Source organism: Ambystoma mexicanum, chromosome 11 (assembly GCF_040938575.1).
Source record: "Ambystoma mexicanum isolate Mex_15411 chromosome 11, UKY_AmexF1_1, whole genome shotgun sequence".
Lineage (NCBI taxonomy): Eukaryota > Metazoa > Chordata > Amphibia > Caudata > Ambystomatidae > Ambystoma > Ambystoma mexicanum.
In genome coordinates this window covers 1381238292-1381259888 of record NC_090934.1, presented here as the reverse complement: position 1 = coordinate 1381259888, position 21597 = coordinate 1381238292, and the positions used below count along the sequence as shown (strand labels likewise).

The window sequence follows — 21597 nt, the reverse complement described above, 5'->3', positions numbered from 1 at the left end:
TGGGAGAAACCCTGGCATATCTCACATGTATCCGCCGTGTGGTGCGGGTGGAGACAGTAGATACAATCCATGTGGGCATCACCTTCATAGACTTTTTTGAGTCCACATGTCGCACAAGGGCGAAATAACGCTTTTCCGGACATAATTCTCCAGAATATAACGTCGCTGAAGCGAAAGAAAAAACAACCTAATTTCCACTAGTAGTAACCACGAGGATCCCACTACTTTGAAATACGGTTGAAATCTGAGGGAGCGCGGGGGCGGGTCCTGTATTTATATCATGGCGTCCTGACGGCGCGGGCACGCATGATACAAAACGAGGTGGATAGGACGCATAAGCGTCGAAAAAGTTTTCCTACGGGAAAGGGTCTATATAATGTACCGGGGATTCCCAGCCTGACGACGGGGAATATTCTAAGCATGTGAATCCATGAAAGATCCAATGCTGGAGAAAGGAACTGACAAATGCCCCCTCCTCCTTTATGCAGATGATGCAATTTTAATATCACCAACTATCGCGGGATTGCGAAAACGAGTTAAAGGGCCGGGTCTCTGTGAGCTCCCACCACGTGGCTGATGGGAGACTGTTCTATTTTAGCGTCCTTAGCACAGTCCCCACAATGTGTGCAAGGGTTCTGAACCATACATTTTTCATGCCTGAAATGCGCAGCTCACTTATGAGAATAAAGTGATTTGCAATGACAGCAATGACCACGAATAAAAAATTTAAAAAAATCATATTCTCTCAATAACACTCCGAGAACACATATTGGCATATTGGCAAAGCCAACAGGCTTTGGCTTTTGTGTATACATGGGATGCTCATTGATCAGGCATTGCCATAATGCCACTACCTGGCCATAAGTTAATAACAGCTGGCAAACGGTTTACCTGGGCAAATGCCTATCTAATTCCAATGAAAAAGCCACAGCTGTTGAATTTCCAAATGCTTGTTTTTAACAGGAACTCAATGCAGAAATCAGACGAGAAGACACACATATTGCTTAAAAAAACAGTGGCAGAAGCCATATTATTAAACCAGAAGCTGATTTACAGCTGCAATTGTGTCTTTAACTTTTAGAACATAGCCACATAAAAAGGCACAGTTTGATGTTACTGCGTGAAATACCTATCTTAAAGAGATCCTTTTTCGTAGATTTATAAGGAATATATAACAAACGGTAAATGTCACCCATAAAAGAAATGAGGGACAATAAGACTCACTTTATCAAAAGAGTCACTGCAAATCAATTTGCCAGATTCTCACTCCCTTCCTTCTTATCTCTAGGTCCAAACAAGAAGGTTTGGTGAATGTGTATAGATCATCCTCCATATGTTTACTCTGCGGATAGGTCATGGAGCAGGATGTAGCTGACGTTGCTCGTGTCTAATTAAATCTGGCCATCTCCCTTAGTGGTCTGCTAACATGCATCAAGCTTAAGGCAACACAAGCCTAGGTCCATTTTGCCTGGTCTTGCTTTAAAATGGCATGTCCCATTTTAAGAGGAAAAGCTCAGCTGGGTAAATTTGGGCATGTTGTCTGTCCAAAAAGAACTTAGAACCACTATTCACATCTTAACTGTGAAGCACCCGTTCAGCTGTATAGGTGGCACTGTCAAAATATGTGGGTTAAACTACTGATTCAATGAGAGAAAATTCTGAAGGCACTTTAGGTAAGAATTTGGGGGTTTTATGCTTTGCAGGACGGCAGTGCTCCTTTGACAGCAAACGTGTTGATTTTTCCCACACCCTTGACAAGGTTATAATCATTAGGAAGGTTGTCTTCCAAGAAAAATATTTAAATGTTGCTTTGTGCTCGGATGGCTGTCAGAGCCTGGAGATTAACAAACAACTTGAAACTTAGAAAGTTTAGCCAAAAAGGGTTCATCTTACAACTAAATGGAACCAACTGTTTGGAGTGGACTGATTGAAAAAAGATGGATAACTACACAAAACAAATCAATGACGAGCAATTACAGCTTCTTAAGGATCATAGTCCATCAAAGAATTCCTCTCTTCCCCTATGCTCTAGCTCCCGGTGGTCAAATGAAAATCACTTACAACCTCTGGCATCTTTCTTTTCTTGGCCGAGTGGCTGTTCTATCGCCGCTTGATAAATGCGTTCCCTTCCACCAGTTGGAGGTTGAGGGACTCTGAGCCTTCCACCTCGATTCGGCCCCTGGGTCAGGCAATGCAAGATCTTGGTGGGCTAAGTAGACTTAGGTGCAGGCCTTGGGGTGCAGGTGGCAGACCCTGCCACAATCTCTGTCAACCGTGGGTGATCAGGTTATCTCCAGCGAACCTCTGCCTCCCAGCAGGCTCTCCTCCTCCTGCTCCCTCCAAGATTCCCTGCAATGATCAGGTCCTCTTCATCTCTCCTCTTAGCTTCCAGACCTCTCAAGTCTTCTCCCCCCCCCCCCCCATCTGTCACCCTTCTTGGATCTGTTGGTCCCTTCTGGTTCCCTTCCCTCTTCCACTTTACTCCTCTTTTCCCAACCTCTTCATTCTTAGGTGGTTGTTGCCTTCCACATTCCTCCCCTTCTGTCACTCCTCTTCCTTCACTCTTACTCTCCTATCGTCTTAGTCCTCTTCCCCCTTTATATGACTTACCCACAAAGCCTTTTAACTCCTCTCATGCTTCTCCCCTAGTTCCAGACCTTTCTTCCATTTCTCCTTTTAGCTTATCCCGCTTTCAGGTTTTTTCTCCTCCTCCTCTCCTCCTCTCATGTTCTCCCCTTCAGACTTTTCACTCTCCTTCTACACCTCTTTTCTCTGCCCATGCTCCTCTACTCCACTCCTTCTCACTCTCTTCCTCTCTGTCTACTCGCCTCTCCACTGTAATATGGCACTGTTTTCCTCACTGTACGTCATTGCGCAGACCTGCCCAAAGGACCCGTAAACACCTAGCCACACCCAGATGTGGAGCTAAACAAGCTGTGTGGAGATTGGCCCCTTATTTTCAAACAGTACCCCACAGCTGTTCATGATTGTTCAAGCATGTCTCTACATGCCTCGGTGGACCAAACTCACAGGGCCAAATGTCTTTTTATTTACCATAACCTTGCTACAGTGGTCTTCTTAGCAGTCACCAATCGATTATTTAATGCCGCTTGCACTTCCAAGACACCTCATGCTCACTCTTGCTCGGTCTCCAAACTACCACAGCCATATCCTCATCGCCAGAAAGTGTATAAGGGATTAATACACCTATTCCTAAGCAGGTTCAAGTGCTTGGACTGTGTTTAGAAGAATTTTAATATTGTTTTACTGGGTTTTGGGCATCCTGCAATTCTTCTGGCCCCACCTTCTTATACACCTGTTCACAGCCTGAGCCTTTAAGTGGGCCTATTGCGATTTTGATTCCAAGTCCAACACATGTCCAGAGTGGGTTGGGTTCATCCATGGTCTCTTACCAAACCTCCTGCCTCTAATAATTGACTGGCAAAGAAAAGGATGCCTTAGAGCACCTGTTTACACAGGCAAGTGTCTCTTGTCTAAATGTTTGAAATGCTTGTGTTCCCCATAATTGGATCTTCAGGGTAACTCATCCTTCCATGAACCACTTGGGGCTTTCCCATTTTATTAGTAAATCTGTTTGACATTTCCCACACAAAAGAGGTTTGGTGAGGCACCTGGGTATTGCTACAGGATTATGTAACCTGAATGGGACAGTACCACATTGCGGCCCCAGGTGGTGAACCACTGACCAGGTGTAGTTAGCCAGGGAATCATCCCCAATTCGGTCCAGCATCTGCATCGCATGGCCGGCAGATGCACTCAGTTTCCTTGTCTACTCCACTGTAATCTCCCTTTATGGCTTCTCTTATCAACTCTTCGCTTAAGACACTCCGATCTTCTCCTTTCCCTCCTTAACTCATGAGCTGCTATCAAAAATCTCAATCTGTCTCTCCGCCAATGGCGTCTCAATCCATTCATGCTTGACTCCTCCAAGACTGAAATTCTCAATTTCTGTGCCAAACATGTTATCTCTTCCTCTCCCCCTCTTCTTCTCTCGCGACTACCTTCCTTACTCTACTTCGGCTCCTAATCTTGGGGTCATCTTTAACACGTCTCAAAATTTCTCGCTTTTCATCACCAAATCTTCCACTGCTGCAAGACTCAACCTACTTAATGTCAGACAAATGTGTCACCGTCTTCCCTTTAATAATCTATCTCTTCTTGGTGATGATCTGTGTGACTTTGTTACATCCAGCTTTCCGTCTCTAAATATCTCCCAGACAGATTCCTTCAGTCTTCTGGCTCCAACTCTCTGCAGGTAAAACGCTTCTCCAAGCAGAGCGTGGGAGAAAGATCCCTTTCATCAGCTGGCTTCTCCCTTTGGAACAGCCTCCCCTCGCCCCCAGACTTGAGCCAGATCTTCTTAGGTTCCAGAAACTTCTCAAGACTTTCCTTTTCTCCTCCTCCTTCCCTCTCCTCCTCCCTTGCTAACTCTCCATCTGCCGCTGCGACTGGGGCCTGGTCCCTTCAGAGTCATTCGGGGCCAGACCACCCCCTACCAGTCCCAGCAGCATCCTTTGCTAGCACTTGCCCTCAGGCTCCCTTCCGCGGACTACCCAAGTTGGTCCTCCCCATCCACCGCACTCACCCCTCTTCCCCTGCACTTGCCGTCTTGATCCACCCAGCACTTGCCCACCCCCACCCTAGGAGGCTCCCCACTCTTGCACTTCCCCTCTACCTTATCCCCCTTGCACTTACCACCTTCTCATGCACTTTCACAGTAGGATTGTCACAATGCCAATATAAACATTGTTCTACTTTTTTGATTTGCATGCCCCCCCATCCCGCCATTTTGTCTTGTGGCGCCTGGAAACACATGCGTATATGAGCCATACAAATGTCCAATAAATAAATAAAAACACTATGGTGTGAAAGCTGTGACATAATTAAACCCAGGCGAAAACCCAGTAATGACAAAAGGTAATCTCTTTGGTGTGACTCCCTGGTTCAATACTCTGGTGGGGTTTGTGCTAGCCAACGGTGCAAGTAAGGATGTAAGGGATGCCGCTTCCTAATTAGAGGAGCAGCCAGTGGTGCAGGGTATATAGGAACAATATGCGATGCCGGTTTGAGTCTCGAGTGAAACAATTTAAATTGATAATAAGTAGCTTCCAACCAAGAATCTCAGGAATTTTCTGTTTCAAGTCTATGAGAATATAAAAGCAAGCGTCTTCAAGACGGATTAATGCTAGGAAGTCTCCTAGTCTCATAATGGTTACAAACCAGGACATCTGTTTTCACAGGCCTCCATTTGCAATGGTTTTTCTGCGCAAGGAAATTCCATGAGTAGATGCCTTGCTATTTTCTGGCATTTGGTACAGTTTTTAGGACAATTTTGGCTAAGCAATCATACACTTAATTTTTTAAAAATCTGGCAGCATATGATTTAGCAAATAGTACACTGGAGTGGCTGGGGCTATGATGATAAATCTACTGTACGGCCATGATAGAGAATGCAGTTTACTCAGTTGCCTATCAAAGTCTTTGCCCGTGGAAACCTGCATTAGGCAATTCTTCCTCCAACCAGGATGACAAAGGGTTGGAGGATGTGGCGGATTAAGACCAGACTTATACTTGTTGGAGGCTAGGCCATTGGCCGAAGGTGGTTTTCTCATTTAGTAGTATAAGGATAATCCCTTACTTTCTTGTAGGCCTTACAGGCTAAATGATAAACTTGTGAGTGATATGAAGGAGCGTTCATTGAAGATGTGGATTTGTCCTTGAAGTCTCAAAATGGGTGATGAATCTTTCTACTTACGCAGGACCAGCACCCTTTCCCGATGCCTTCCAATCATCCTCCACGCTGTCAATAATGCGCAGCTTCTCCTACTTGTAAATGTAGCAGTTTCCTTTCTTTTATTGCTCCCAAAACCCTAGTAAAGCAGCTATTCTGCTACACATCTCCATGCTATAATGAGATGGATTGGCTTCACAGTGCTGCTACGGATGCTGGAGCATATTCCTGCGCTCCTCATCACACGGCATGGAACATTGTTGCCACTTCCAAAATCGACTCTGGGTCCAGATGACCTATGCAACATTTGGTGGCATGGCTGATGGGCTTCAATAAACCCCCTATTTATACTTTCAACATGTTTAAATAGTTGAAAGGCATTCTTCAGGGCCCGTGATATGCATTCCGGAGAGAACATTTCACATGTAATCCAGCCCCAAATGTCCTTCCGACACAGTCTGCTTGCTCAGTGGTATTGGGTTGACCACTGCGACGAGGGAGATGACTCCCGATGCACTCTGGCTTCTTGGGTTGGCTTCCTGGACTCCTACTGGTCTTTTCGCAGTTGCTGCTACCTTGTTTTCTGTTGGGACACAGCTCCGGTTCTTCCCGGGGTCATGGGTTCCTTCCTCAGGCTCCAGCAGGTGCTCTTGACACTGTTTCCAGACCTCACGGTCCACCTTTCTGCGGTAGCATCACCACCTCGATTGCTTATTCCATCTGGCGAGTCAGCTCCCAGGACGTTGTAGCAGCATCTTGTTCTTTGCGGCCTCCACCTGGAGGAACAGCTTCTCTGCATCTCTGGTCCTCCCGGTTTAAATCTCCCAGGCAGGACTTTCGTGCTGCTGGCTTCGGCAATGAGAGCTCTATAGCCTGTTCTTGCTTTATACTTTATATTGCTGACTCACCCTCACGTAACGTCAACACCATCTACTTAAGTCTCTATGGCACTCTTCATGCCTCCAGTGAGCCCCCTCATTGTAGTACTTGGCTGGCTTTGCATATGTTCTTCTTAATCGCAGGATGTTCTACATGAATCACAATCACGGCTTTGCAATAACTCAGGGTTCCCCTATGAAAGGTGTGAAAAAGGGCGACCATTAGGGTAGGAGGGTTCTTCTGTGACAGGGACGTAGGGAGGATTTTCACCAGGTGAACGTCCTTATCCCCATGAGGGGAGTTCCTCCCTATGAGGTCCTCCTGCATATTACCACCCCTACGGGGACTATTGGGTAGCTCCTTCACTTGCCTAGCCTCATATGAAAAGGCTGTCCTCTGAGGTGAAGTGACAAGACCTGGTGAATCGTCACATAACCCAATCCCAAGGCAGCTAGGGGAATCTGCGTACAAGGAAAGTAGGTCTACAGGTGTACACTACCTGTAAGCAATCTAGGGTGAGATTTCCAGACCGGTACCTTATCTTTACATACAGTCAGTACCTGATACCCATGTTATAAAAGGGAGATTCTGGGTCTACAGCCTCCAAAAAACAGAGAATGTGCTATCACTATAGGGCCCTATATGTGTTGCAGAGATTCACCAATAAATCTTAAGAACCTAAATGGCTAATGAAAGGGAAAGCTGACTGCCCATCTTTGCTGCTGAATTAAGTATTCCAGTTGGGACCATTGTGGAAGTTCACAAAACATGGAATGCTGCTGAAAGGAAAAGTAATTTGCCAGTATTTACCATGGGGAATAGAGGAGAGCACTGTGGAGATTCATCAAGAACCCCAAAAACAGCCAACAAGTAGGGCTCTAGCATTCATACGAAGGCCTCCAAAATGAGGGCCACTGAATTATAGTGTTTACTATTGGCTATTACAAGAGTTCTGACACGGATAATGAGGTTCATTGCAATGTTGTGATCTGCTTGGTGACTGTCACATGGACCAGGAACACGCGAAAATGCTGCCATTACACAATCCCTAAGAATGCTAATAATGGGGGGGGCGTGGCTTGGAGCGCCATCGATGTGGTCGCTCCCTTGAGGCCGCCCGTGGGATGTCCGCCGCCGCCGCCAAATTCAAGCGGTTCTGACCGAGTATCCAAGTCGCCAATGCCATCTACGGCGATCGGAACCGATGAGGCACAACCTGGCTTACAATGACCTCCGAACGCTGGAGCGTTCTCCTAGAACTTAGCGACCGAACCGCTCCCCCGTCGCCATTCAAAGAAACCAAGATGGCGGCAGCGCCGGAACTCAACAACATACTGCGAACCTGATGGCGACGGGCTTCAGGGGGACCGAAGAGGAGCAGCAGACGGACCCGCCAACACGGATCCAGCCAGATCGTGCCAGGGTTGCCCGGTGAACATGTGAGAACTTCATCGGGGTCTGCACTTGGCCAGGTCCACAGGGGAAACACGGAGGCCACAAGATAAGCCCCGAGACCCACCCAGAGAAGCCCGACCTCGCGGGCCCTCCCTTCACACACCACTCAGTGCTTCCTGGGGCGCCCCGGCCCACCCATCCAGCTAGCGACCCAGTCTACTGCGGTGTCACAGCTACTCCGACGTCTCACTCGCACTCCCATGCTTGAACTCTCCTAGGCGGCTGGCACACAGCTTTGGCCTCGCCGTAACCCTTCCAGCCAAGACCGCCAAACACGATCATCATGTCTAGGCAAACGAAGGTTGGCAAGGGCGCAGATATCTCCACCATGCTCACTACGCTAGACAAAAGCAAGAAGCAAGAGCCTCCCAAACTCACTCCACAGAAACAAAAAGAGGAGAGGGGAGCCCTCGCTACCAAAGGGGACCTGATAGCCTTCATGGCGGACATCAAGTTGGAGTTCCGCTCATGCCTATCAGAACTCACCACCAAAATCGAACAGACGGACCAAAGGGTTACGGAGGCCGAACAGAGGCTCGGAGAAATCAAAGACCACTCGCGGGACCCCGCCACCACTCTAGGGGAAATGCAAAGAGCCATTGACTCCCTGCATCAGAAATGCGAGATCCTGGAGTTTAAACATGAGGACCTTGAAAATAGGGCGCGCCGCAATAATCTCCGCATTCGGGGGGTTCCAACCTCCGTCCCCGACAACAAGCTAGCGGACTACGTGGGACGCTTCTTTGAGGCCCTCCTCCCAGACCTGGATAAATCTCAGCTCTTGCTAGATCGCACCCACAGACTTCGCCCGCGTCGTGGGGCTGTCTCTGACCCCCCCCAGATGTCATTACGAGGGTCCACTTCTTTACAACCAAGGAAGCGATTTCGGCAATCAGCCGCCAAGGGGAGGAAATTACATTTCAGAGCACGCCACTCCAAATATATCAGGACCTCTCACCACTCACCCTCCAGAAAAGAAGAGCACTCCGACCCCTGGCACTGTTCCTTCAGGAGCAGCAAGTCCGCTACAGATGGCTGTTTCCAGCGGCTCTACAATTCACATACAAAGGCACCCTACGCCGGATCAGTCACTTGGAGGATGCGGAGAGGATCATGCATCCATCTTCGCCCCAGGAACTCTCCACACCAACCCCGGAGGGAGCTGAGGACTCCGGGCCGCTTTCCTCCCCGAAACCTAAACGTACGCCATGGTCATCAACCCAGCGGATCAACAAAAAGAGATGAACAATGGCGCCCCCCGCACCTCCAGGTTCCAACTACATCTCTCCCTGGTCTCCTCTGACCCGGCCTGAATTCGGATCCGCCACATAACGCTTAATCTGACGAGCTTCGAGGGCGGAGACGGCGGACCATACCCACGGTTCATACCCACTACAAGGACACTTTCTAACTTTCGTTCCTTGGAAACCCACAGTACTTGATACACGATGGGACAACCGGCCCCGTTGGCCAAGGGTAGGCCCGTACCTACAATGTCGGTCTACCCACCAGTTAAAGTTGCGGCCCCCAGTTGGGGCCCCGCGTTAAAACCTCAAGTGCAGGATGGTACTACAAGATCTCATAACAAACATGGCAGCTGAACCATCGACCCGGACTCCCCCCCCAACTCAAGAGATAGAGAATGGGACACCTCTGGACCACCAGGTTCTGCGAATCCTCTCCCTAAATGTTAACGGACTGAACTTCCCTAATGTAACGCTCACCCGATTCCCACGGAGGTGCAGGTCTGGCTTCGAGTGCTGATGCTTCTTCAATGGTGAAGCGCAGGACTCTGAAGATGGACAGGAAGGGCCCTCTACTCTGGCTTCTCCGGCTCACAGGAATATTCCCCTGTGCGTGAAAAGGGAGTATTACCTACTGACTGAGTTATGCTCAAGCCTCCCACTCTCTTCCAACCCTCCACAATACCCTTCCACGATTCCCCGTGAAGTCTCACCTTAGGGTCTGAAAGGACGAGCTCTCCATCCTGCTTCTGACGCAGGGGCGCGTTGAACCCAGTTACTTCACTGGATTGAGGTTGGATGGGAGTTCAGGTAAGCTTGATTATACTGGTAAGGCGCTGTAAAAGTTCTGTTGCAAGTTCAAAAGTTCAAGCTTTAAATAATAATGTTCATTGTCTTTTTTCAGGTGATGAATGAAGATTCCTTTGGAGACTTCTTGCAACAAAGCGCTGATGTTGATGTCTTTTCCACATAGGGGCCGGGGTTCGGAATGCCGGAGATATGGCGCCGACCCGAAGTGAAACGTGCAGTTCCAGTAAAGATCTGGTAAGTCCTAGATGAGCGCTCAGGTAATGTTTTTGCATTCGCTCATCTAATGTCTTTGTCTTTTTTTCCCCATAGGGGCCGGGGTCCTGCTTGGAAGCAGCAAGACCCGAAATGAAAATGGGAATGACCCAACAGGTAAGTCTTAGAAGGAAACTGAGCTTTTCCTATTCCCTTCCTTCTCTCACCTCTTATTCTTGTCTTTTTCTCTAGGCTCTGGGAAGTGGCTGTGTATCCGGATGATCGCTGCTGAAGATGGAGGAACCCAGGAAAGGTGAGTGAAATGCAGCGCTGCAGCGATCGTAACGAAATGCTTTTAAAAATGATGTCTTCCCTTTCAGGATCGTCGGTGATGTCTCCGTGCTGCAGATTAGCTGGTAGGTCTCTTGTCTCCCTTTGCAGGTGACCCAGGATGCTGACAGGCGTGGCTGAAGTCCAGATGCAGGAGCTGACACGGTGAGCGTCCAGCTGCGAGGAGCAGAACAACGCGAAGCGTGAATTGCTGATCGGGTGTGGTTTAAATAGCTTTGGAAGAAGTTCCAAGTGTGTATCCTTCCTCCGATCAGGTATGTATCCTTCCCTGACCACACCCGGGTGGAAAGTAGTCCCATAGGTAAAGTAGTTCCTATTCAGGCCTCAAGAGGGCCTGGATGTGGCAGCATGGTCTGCATCAGGTAAGTGCACATTAAAACACTTGAACACATGTCTAGCTTTATGAGCCTGGCGCCTAAGGCGCCAGGACAGAGGTCCAACATGAGCCTGGCACCTAAGGCGCCAGGACTGAGTCCAAAGGGCCCCAGCTTGGGCCCGCTGGCACTACCCTGGGGGAAATGATGCCTGTCTCTGGGGTTGCTGGGTCGGACCTGGCTCCTTGGAGGTAGGCATCATGACAGTACCCCCCCTCAAGGCCCCTCCCAAGGTTCTTCCCTCCGGGGGTTTGGGCTTGTTCGGAAATCTCCGGTGAAACCTTTGTACTAATCGAGGTGCGTGGACATGGTTACTAGGCTCCCACGATCTCTCCTGAGGTCCATATCCCTTCCAGTCAACAAGATAGAAGAGTTTCGACTTTACCACCTTGGAGTCTAAAATGTCTTTAACTTCGAATTCTAATTCCCCTTCAATTTGAACTGGATCTGGAGGCTTGTGCAATCGGGTTCCTGGTTGTACTGGCTTCAAAAGTGATGCATGAAAAACTGGATGAATACGCATGTTGGACGGTAGATCCAGTTTAAAGGCCACTGGGTTGATTATAGCTTTGATGGGATAAGGTCCTATGAATCTGGGATTGAAGGTTCGCGGGCCCTTGAGGGGTAAATGTTTAGTTGCTAGCCATACCTGGTCTCCTACTTGGTAAGGAGGAGTTTTACTTCGGTGCAAATCAGCGTTTTCTTTATACTTTTTCTTGGCTTGCTGTAAATGAGTTGCAGCTTCTTTGAAGGCTCAGGTTATTTTGGAATGCAGATGATTTACTGTGGGCATTTCCAGGGTCAGAGGTGGATCTAGATCAGAGGTCCGAGGATGGTGACCATACAAAATATAAAAGGGGGTTTGTCCGGTTCCAGAATGCACTGAATTGTTATATGCATATTCTGCGATCCAAAGGATGTCTTTCCAATTTAACTCGGATTGGTGTAACATGCACCGAAGATATTGCTCGAGAGTCTGATTGGTTCTCTCGGTTTGTCCGTCGGTCTGGGGGTGGTGGCTGGTGGATAACCACACATCTATTTGTGCTAGTTGGCAACACTTCTTCCAAAAATGTGAGATAAATTGACTTCCACGATCCGAGACTAAAATGGAAGGGAAACCATGTATGCAAACTATATTCTCCAGGAATTCCTTGGCCAAGGTGGAAGCTGAAGGCAAACCCTTTAAAGGGATAAAGTGGGCCATTTTGGAGAATAGGTCCACAATTACAAGGATTGTGTTGTAACCAGCACAAGGCGGCAGATCTGTTATAAAGTCCATTGACAGGGTGTGCCATGGTGCCGGTGGAATATCCAAGGGTTGAAGTAGGCCGGCTGGCCTTTTCTTTTGAGCCTTGTTTTGGGCGCAAATTCCACAAGACAGTACAAAAGACTTTATGTCTTTTCTCCAAGAAGGCCACCAGAAGTGGCGTTTGATTTTTTCCTCCGTTTTAGCGATACCAGGGTGTCCTTCCATTAAAGATTCATGATGATGGGCAATAACAAATTCTTGCAATTCTTTACTTGGCAGAATCAACCGCTCCTGGAAGTAGGGTAAGTCATCCTTAACGGTGTAATGAGGACCCTTTTGACTCCATTCCAGTAAGGTTGAAGAGTCTAGAAGTTGTTTTACTTGTGTTTGGATATCCTCAATAGATTGCAATGAAGTTAAGCCTAAGATTCTTTGCTCAGGTATGATGGGCACAGGTTCTAAGCTCGAATTAGGTTCTTCCATGCCAATCCGGGATAAGGCGTCTGCTTTTCCATTCTTGCAGCCAGGGCGATAGGTAATTACAAAATCAAATTCTGCAAAGAATAGAGCCCATAGGAGTTGTCGTGCAGATTGAGCTTTGGCCGTCTTTAAATACTGTAAGTTTCTGTGGTCCGTAATTACGGTGATGGTGTGCCTTGCCCCGAGAAGGTAGTGACGCCAAGCCTTGAAAGCAGATTTGATGGCCAGTAACTCTTTATCGGTAATTGCGTAGTTGATTTCAGGAGGAGAAAATTTTCTGGACCAAAAGGCCACTGGGTGTAGTTGGTTAGTTTTTGGGTCTCTTTGCGACCGGACAGCTCCCATGGCCGAACTGGAAGCATCGGTTTCCACTATGTACGGGAGATCTGGGTGCGGGTGCTTCAATACAGGTGCAGAGGTGAATTTGGTTTTCAGGTCCTGGAAGGCTTGTTCGGCCTCAAGAGTCCATTCGAAGCGTTTGTTTTTCTTTAGGAGAGCGGTGATGGGTTGGACTGTTCGGGAAAATTCCGGGATGAATCTTCGATAGAAATTGGCAAAGCCGAGCATGCTCTGAACTCCCTTCACCGAGCTTGGAGATGGCCATTTGAGGATGGCGTCCACCTTTCGCGAGTCCATTCGGACTCCTTGAGGTGTCAGGATGAATCCGAGAAACTCAACTTCTGTGGTATGAAAAACGCATTTTTCGAGTTTTGCAAATAGTCTGTGCTGGCGCAGTTTCTCAAGAACTGCCCTAACATGTTTTCTGTGATCAGATTCTGAAGAAGAGTACACCAGGATGTCGTCAATGTAAACAATGACGCAGACATCGATAAGTTCCCGAAGAACATCATTCATAAAGTACTGAAAGGCGGCAGGTGCATTGCACAAACCGAAGGGCATCACCTGATATTCGAAGAGCCCAAATTTGGTGCGGAATGCAGTCTTCCATTTGTCGCCTTCTTTTATGCGCACCAGGTGATAAGCTCCTCGGAGATCTAACTTGGTGTACACACAAGCGTCTTTCACCTGGTCGATAAACTCAGGGATCAAGGGCAGAGGATAACGATTCTTAATCGTTATTTGATTTAGGGCGCGATAGTCTATACACGTTCTAAGGTCGCCTTCTTTTTTTGGCACGAAGAACAGAGCTGAAGAGACAGGAGACTTGGAAGGGCGAATAAAACCATTGGCTAGGTACTGATCTAAATACTGACGCAAATGCAGGTTCTCAGGTTCCGTAAGAGCATAAATCCTACTACAAGGTAGTTGAGCATTGGGTACCAGATCGATCTGGCAATCATAAGACCGATGGGGAGGTAACGTGTTAGCCTGTTCTTTCTGAAAAACGTCTTGGAATTCTTGGTATTCTGACGGTAGCTGTACAGGGGTGGAAGTTGCTGTGGCTAGACCCATAGCTGGATTTCTTGAATAACAAGTTGGTTCACAATCAGGAAAACGTATCTTCTTTGCTCACCAGTCAATTCTGGGATTATGTGTTTCTAACCAAGGAATTCCAAGAATTACTTGAAATTGTGGGGCCTTGATCACATCAAACACGATTGCTTCCCGATGTCCATCCTGACCCACCAGTGTCACTTCAACAGTGGAATGCGTTACAGGCCCTGAGGCTATTTCGGTTCCATCTACTGTAGTAATGACATCTTGGGTTACTTTCGGGCGCAGAGGAAGCTTAATCCTGGAAGCCAATTCACGGTCTATGTAATTTCCAATAGCTCCACTGTCGATGTATGCTTTTATAGCATGCAACTGCTGAGGCTGTTTTGGGTCCACGAGCACCATTGGCATGACGAAATGCGAGGTCAAAGAGTTAGTTTTCAAGCTCGGCAAGCGGACCCCTACGCTTGCCGGGCTAGGTCGTTTCCCGAATCAGGTGTCTCTAATTCATTATCAGTAGCTCCAACCACCTTCTTAAGTGGTTTAACTGGACAATTTCGAAGAAAGTGACCGGAAGTCCCGCAATACAGACAAAGTTGCATTTGCCGCCTTCTCTCTCGTTCTTTCTGCGTTAAAGGTCCTTTAACACCACCGATTTGCATAGGTTCAGATACGTTGATACTCTTGGAGGTAGCGTGGGTTTTGATCGGTGCTCGGTTTTCATACTTGAACCGATCTGCTTTTCTATTTCGAAGTCTGTGATCAAGTTGAACCACCAAGTCAATGTAGTCTGCGCAGACCTGGGGTGGGTTTACTATCTGAGCTAGAACATCCTTAAGCTCTCCGCGCAGGCCTCGATGAAACAATGTGATCCTTTTGCTTTCTGGCCATCCAGTTTCCACAACCAGTCTGTTAAAGGTGGCTATGTAGGACAGAAGATCCTGATTACCTTGTCGTAAGGATAGCAGTTTGTTATCAAGGGCCTGTCCTTGAGAGTGTCGAGCGAACAATCTTTCCATGCTGGCCTGGAAGCCCTGAAAATTCTGGAGAATGGGATCCTCCTGATTTACCAATGGAATAGACCAATCGGCAGCACTGCCACTGAGGTAAGATAGTATAAAGGCTACCTTGGTCTGGTCGTTAGGGAAGGCTCCGGGTCTGCATAGAAAGTGTAAACGACATTGGTTCATAAAGACGGCATATTTCTTGGGATGCCCCGCAAAACGTTCAGGCGGGGCCAAAAGCATGTGTCCAGGTAGATTAATTTGTACCGGGTTACTCAAACCCATTGATGTGGAAATGTCTCCGGAATTAGGTAAAGGAGTGTGCCCTGCCTGGGCCTGTAATAACCTTTTGACTAGGTCATCAGTTCTTTCCTTAGATAAGATCAGTTCTCTTTTGAGAGCGTTAGTCTCCTGGCGGGCTGAGTGCACCTCTGCCCATAATTCCCCCAAAAGCTGGGCCAGCTGGTCAGTCTCGGAAGTCTCCATAGCGCCCGGGTGGGAAATTGTGGGTAGGCTTCGCGTTCTGTAACGCTCAACTGATTCCCACAGAGGCGCAGGTCTGGCTTCGAGTGCTGATGCTTCTTCAATGGTGAAGCGCAGGACTCTGAAGATGGACAGGAAGGACCCTCTACTCTGGCTTCTCCGGCTCGCAGGAATATTCCCCTGTGCGTGAAAAGGGAGTATTACCTACTGACTGAGTTATGCTCAAGCCTCCCACTCTCTTCCAACCCTCCACGATACCCTTCCACGATTCCCGGTAAAGTCTCACCTTAGGGTCTGAAAGGACGAGCTCTCCATCCTGCTTCTGACGCATGGGCGCGTTGAACCCAGTTACTTCACTGGATTGAGGTTGGATGGGAGTTCAGGTAAGCTTGATTATACTGGTAAGGCGCTGTAAAAGTTCTGTTGCAAGTTCAAAAGTTCAAGCTTTAAATAATAATGTTCATTGTCTTTTTTCAGGTGATGAATGAAGATTCCTTTGGAGACTTCTTGCAAAAAAGCGCTGATATTGATGTCTTTTCCCCATAGGGGCCGGGGTTCGGAATGCCGGAGATATGGCGCCGACCCGAAGTGAAACGTGCAGTTCCAGTAAAGATCTGGTAAGTCCTAGATGAGCGCTCAGGTAATGTTTTTGCATTCGCTCATCTAATGTCTTTGTCTTTTTTCCCCATAGGGGCCGGGGTCCTGCTTGGAAGCAGCAAGACCCGAAATGAAAATGGGAATGACCCAACAGGTAAGTCTTAGAAGGAAACTGAGCTTTTCCTATTCCCTTCCTTCTCTAACCTCTTATTTTTGTCTTTTTCTCTAGGTTCTGGGAAGTGGCTGTGTATCCGGATGATCGCTGCTGAAGATGGAGGAACCCAGGAAAGGTGAGTGAAATGCAGCGCTGCAGCGATTGTAACGAAATGCTTTTAAAAATGATGTCTTCCCTTTTAGGATCGTCGGTGATGTCTCTGTGGTGCAGATTAGATGGTAGGTCTCTTGTCTCCCTTTGCAGGTGACCCAGGATGCTGACAGGCGTGGCTGAAGTCCAGATGCAGGAGCTGACACTGTGAGCGTCCAGCTGCGAGGAGCAGAACAACGCGAAGCGTGAGTTGCTGATCGGGTGTGGTTTAAATAGCTTTGGAAGAAGTTCCAAGTGTGTATCCTTACTCCGATCAGGTATGTATCCTTCCCCGACCACACCCGGGTGGAAAGTAGTCCCACAGGTAAAGTAGTTCCTATTCAGGCCTCAAGAGGGCCTGGATGTGGCAGCATGGTCTGCATCAGGTAAGTGCACATTAAAACACTTGAACACATGTCTTACTTTATGAGCCTGGCGCCTAAGGCGCCAGGACAGAGGTCCAACATGAGCCTGGCGCCTAAGGCGCCAGGACTGAGTCCAAAGGGCCCGAGCTTGGGCCCGCTGGCACTCCCCTGGGGGAAATGATGCCTGCCTCTGGGGTTGATGGGTCGGACCTGGCTCCTTGGAGGTAGGCATCATGACACCTAACAAATGAAAGGCAATTTTATTAAAGCTCCAGGACGAAAACGCTGCGATAGATATGCTCCAAGAGACCCACTTGCTGCCGGCGGACGTGACCCGGCTTCTTTCTCGATCATTCCCGCTTCAATTTTTTGCCTCCGGCCCAAGCAAAAAGGGGGGCACGGCGATTCTCTTTAGAAAAGACTTGAACCCACAAATCCTGGTAACAAAAACATGCCCGGAAGGCCGATACACAGCAGTCAAATGCCTCCTGTTGGGAGACCTATACACCCTCATCTCGGTATATGCCCCTAACACGGGACAATCACTCTTCTACGACTCCTTGGGCACGACCCTCGCTAGTTTTGTGGAGGGCCAAACAATTGTCGGAGGGGACTTCAATGGGGTTCCCGACCCCACTAAAGACCGGTCACACCCCCCGACTCCAAGCGATTTTGCCCAAGCACTCAGCCTCCTCCGGCTGTTCAGGTCTCTGGAGATAATAGACTTGTGGCGGGTGTTTCACCCCGATGAAAGAGACTACTCCTTCTACTCGTTCGTACACCGCACTTTCTCAAGGATTGACTTATTCCTGATCTCCCCGCACACCTTCCCCTCAGTCAAAGAGGTCTCCATCGGCACGAGAGCCATGTCCGACCACACTCCAGTGTTCTTGGAACTCCGGGTTCAGGACCCCAATCTCAATAACCCACGCAAATGGTCTCTATATGACCCGATTCTCAATGACATGGCTACGAGAGACAAGATCGCGACAGGAATTAAAAACTTCTTTGACGCAAACCCAGCCTCGGACACCTCACTGGCAAATAACTGGGACGCCATGAAGGCAGTAATCAGGGGCTCCCTCATTGCTCAGCGAGCGGCCTACCACCGGAACAGACGCCAGACCCGAATAGCTTTAGAGGACGAGCTAAGAGAGGCTGAGGCAATCCACAAAGAAAAAGGCTGGTCCCCTAAGGCGCAACGGATCATGCGAACAGCGAGGAAAAAGCTTGAAGCCCACTATGCGGAACAAACCGCCCTAATGATGGCAAAAGCCAAACAATCATAATACGCGAAGGGCAAAAGGCAAACAGGTTCCTGGTGGCCAAACTAGCCAAACCGAGACACGTTAACACGATTGCAGGCCTGCGTGATCCTGAGGGTGTCACCCGATACTCGGAATCCGAAAAACAACAGCTCGCGACAGACTACCTGACCCAAATCATGAAGGCAACCCCTCGGAACCGACCGCAACAGGTGGAATATCTACAGAAGGCAGCGGTTCCCCGTCTCGCCAACACAATGAGAGACGAATTGGAGGATCCCATCACGGGGGAGGAGGTCGAGGAGGCCATCAAGTCGCTTAAAACACGAGCCCCAGGCCCGGACGGCTTTTCGACCAGATTCTATAAACTTTTCAGGCCACAACTGACCCCCCATCTGGTGACCCTGTTCAACTCCTTCAGAGACACAGGCGCGGTCACCCCATCGATGCAGGAATCAACCACCATCCTCCTGCCCAAACCAGGAAAGGACCCAAGGAGTCTAGCCTCTTACAGACCGATAGCACTCTTAAACATTGATGCAAATATATATTCAAAAATCCTGGCAAACCGCCTGAATCGCGTTCTCCCGAAGATCATTCATCCCGACCAAGCAGGCTTCATCCTCCATCGATCAGCGGGAGACAACATACGGAGAACCCTGAACCTGGTGGACCTCGCCTCCCGGAACTCCCAAAAACTGGTCTTAGTGGCTCTGGACGCAGCCAAGGCATTTGATCGAGTAGATTGGCCCTTTATGAAACTTACCCTAGAGGCCTTCGGCTTCGGGTCAACTTTTCAGACAATGGTGCTGGCCAACTATAAGAGCCCAAGTACGAGTCTACGAATTAATGGACACAACTCAGCTCTGATCCCCCTATCATGCAGAACCCGGCAGGGCTGCCCGCTATCACCCTTACTCTTCGCTCTCACCATGGAGCCTTTGGCCCAAAGGATTAGGGGAAACGATCAAATTAAAGGGCTGCAGGTCGGCCCCAACCAACATAAAATCGCCCTATACGCGGACTCACGATCTCAGAAGCCCAATCATCATTGAAACAGGCAATACGAGAACTTACCACCTATGGTGAGGTCTCAGGCTTCACTATAAACTTTGACAAATCCTCGGCCATGGGCATCGGGCTCACTCCAGCAGAACGGGAGCCACTGACGACGATGTGCCCGATGACATGGGTGAAGAAGTGAAGAAGGCCATCCCCTACCTAGGGGTCCACATCCCGGCTAATCCAAGAGACACATACAAAGCCAACTTCCCCCGGCTACTGTAAGAACTGGAAGGCGACTTGAAACGATGGGAGACCCAAGAGATCTCACTGCTGGGGTGCATCACAGCATGCAAGATGAACCTACTGCCGAGGTTCCTATACGCCTGCGCCTCCCTCCCAGTAGCGATCCTCACACCAACCCTCAAGGACATGCAAAGGAAAATGCTGAAATTCATCTGGAAAGGTAAGAGAGCGAGAATCCCTCTCAAAACGATGCTGGGGGCTCCAAGCTAGGAGGTCTGGGGGTCCCGGACTTGAGGGCCTATAGTGTGGCAGCACAACTAGCACAGTTTCAGGCATGGAAGACCATAACAAACCGCCCCAGGTGGGTAGAGCTGGAACAATCACAACCACCTTTACCTTTGCGATTTCTGCCACACATTCCGCCCCCCCTAGAACACACTGGGGAGACCTCCTCCTATCAACTAAATACACCCTTAGCTCCTGGGACTGGGCTCTAAAGCAGAAGGGAGTGCCCAGAGGACTGAGCCCATGCTCCCTGGTCTTCCATAACCCATCCTTCTCACCCGGAGCAGACCCCCGCAATTTCCGGAACTGGATAAAGGGCGGGCTGGAGACCATAGACCAGCTATATATGGGAGGGACACCCCTCACCTTCGCCCAATGCAAGGAGAAGTTCCAACTCCAGGAAAGGGACAGATTCACCTATATCCAGCTACGCCACTGGTGCTCGCACCCCCAGTCTCTGCAGGCAGCAACTCGCCCGCCCACCGCCCTGGAGCTGACACTGGGGGACCTTCCAACTCGGGGCAGGGTATCCACCCTATATAGGCGCTTCTTAAGGGACTTCCTGTCCACAAAGTCCTGCTGCATGGCTCAATGGGAGGCGGACCTGGGCCATCCGGTCGAGGACCAAACCTGGGTGGACATCTGGACCAGAACACATACCTCCTCCACCTGCGTTACCAATAGGGAATGTGCGTACAAGGTGCTCCTCCGGTGGTATTACCCGCCCCTTCAACTTCACCACATGTGGATCATGCCTGCTGGAGAGGATGTGGTCACCCAGGCTCTTTCTTCCATATGTGGTGGGCTTGCCCAAAGATACGACAGTTCTGGAGGACATGCCTAGAGACCATTGCACAAATTACGGGAACGGCGATTCCTCTGGAACCTGAACCAGTCTTGCTGGGAGCCCCGATCCCTGCGATCTACCCGCGCTCCGGGACCAAGTCTAAACTATTGACACACTGCCTTCTGGCGGGGAAAACAGTGTTGGCCAGGGCATGGAAATCCCCAGAAGGACCACACATAGCCCAATGGTGGTCTAAACTCTGGGACATCCTGATCGCGGAGAAGGTCACGGCAGCACAGGCGGGAACGCTCCACCGCTTTCAGAATGTTTGGAGCCCAGTGCTGGAATACGACCAGCGCTTCCCCGCCCAGAACTACAAACCGACCAGGGCCCGATGGATCTTGAAACACCAAGAGGACCCTGGAGAAGACACATAGACGCTAAGGGGCGAACTGGACAACCCAGAAAGAAAATTCCGCCTCCAAACATGAGGGGGGGAGAGGCCGAAGGGAGGGGGGAGGGAGGAAGCCTGATGGGGGAAAAGAGGACTGGGGATCGAAGAACCTGAATACGCATTGCTTGTGATATGTCATGATTTGTATATTTGCCATCCTGCCTTGATTTAAAATAAACAAAGTTAAAAAAAAAAGAATGCTAATAATGATAATTTAGGCAAGAATCTCAAATTTTACATCGCTTGGCAACGAAACTGGCAAACAATCTTTAAAACCATTTTAGAAAGAAAAAGTTACTGGCACTACCAAATCATGTTTTATTTGCTTTAAATAATCTTGAAGGATAATTAAAACACACCTGAATTATGTGATCCTCATTGGTGATTTCAATGGCTTCTTGGCTCTTTTCCAACGTTGTAAAGAGAGACTTGCAAGCTCTTGAAAATTTTAAAGAAAAATCGGTTACAACTATCATATATTTGCATTTCAACTTTCCAAATCACATTTAACATGCACAGGAAAAATGAGCAAAGTGTGAAACAGAACCCTGAAGTTGAAATTCTTGTAAGATTTATCACATACTATTTTGAAGAGCAATTTACATAGAATGTCAGTAGGTT

General features: G+C 48.8%; 1 protein-coding gene across 2 annotated transcripts in view; it reads right to left on the bottom strand.

Moving 5' to 3' along the window:
• PDE8A (phosphodiesterase 8A) overlaps positions 1–21597 on the bottom strand; it is a 1868130-nt gene that overhangs the window by 661875 nt on the left and 1184658 nt on the right. For both annotated transcript variants that reach the window (XM_069624978.1, XM_069624977.1), the window contains exon 7: positions 21336–21414. In XM_069624978.1, coding sequence (XP_069481079.1) covers positions 21336–21414 — 79 coding nt within the window. The remainder of the gene's footprint in view (positions 1–21335; positions 21415–21597) is intronic.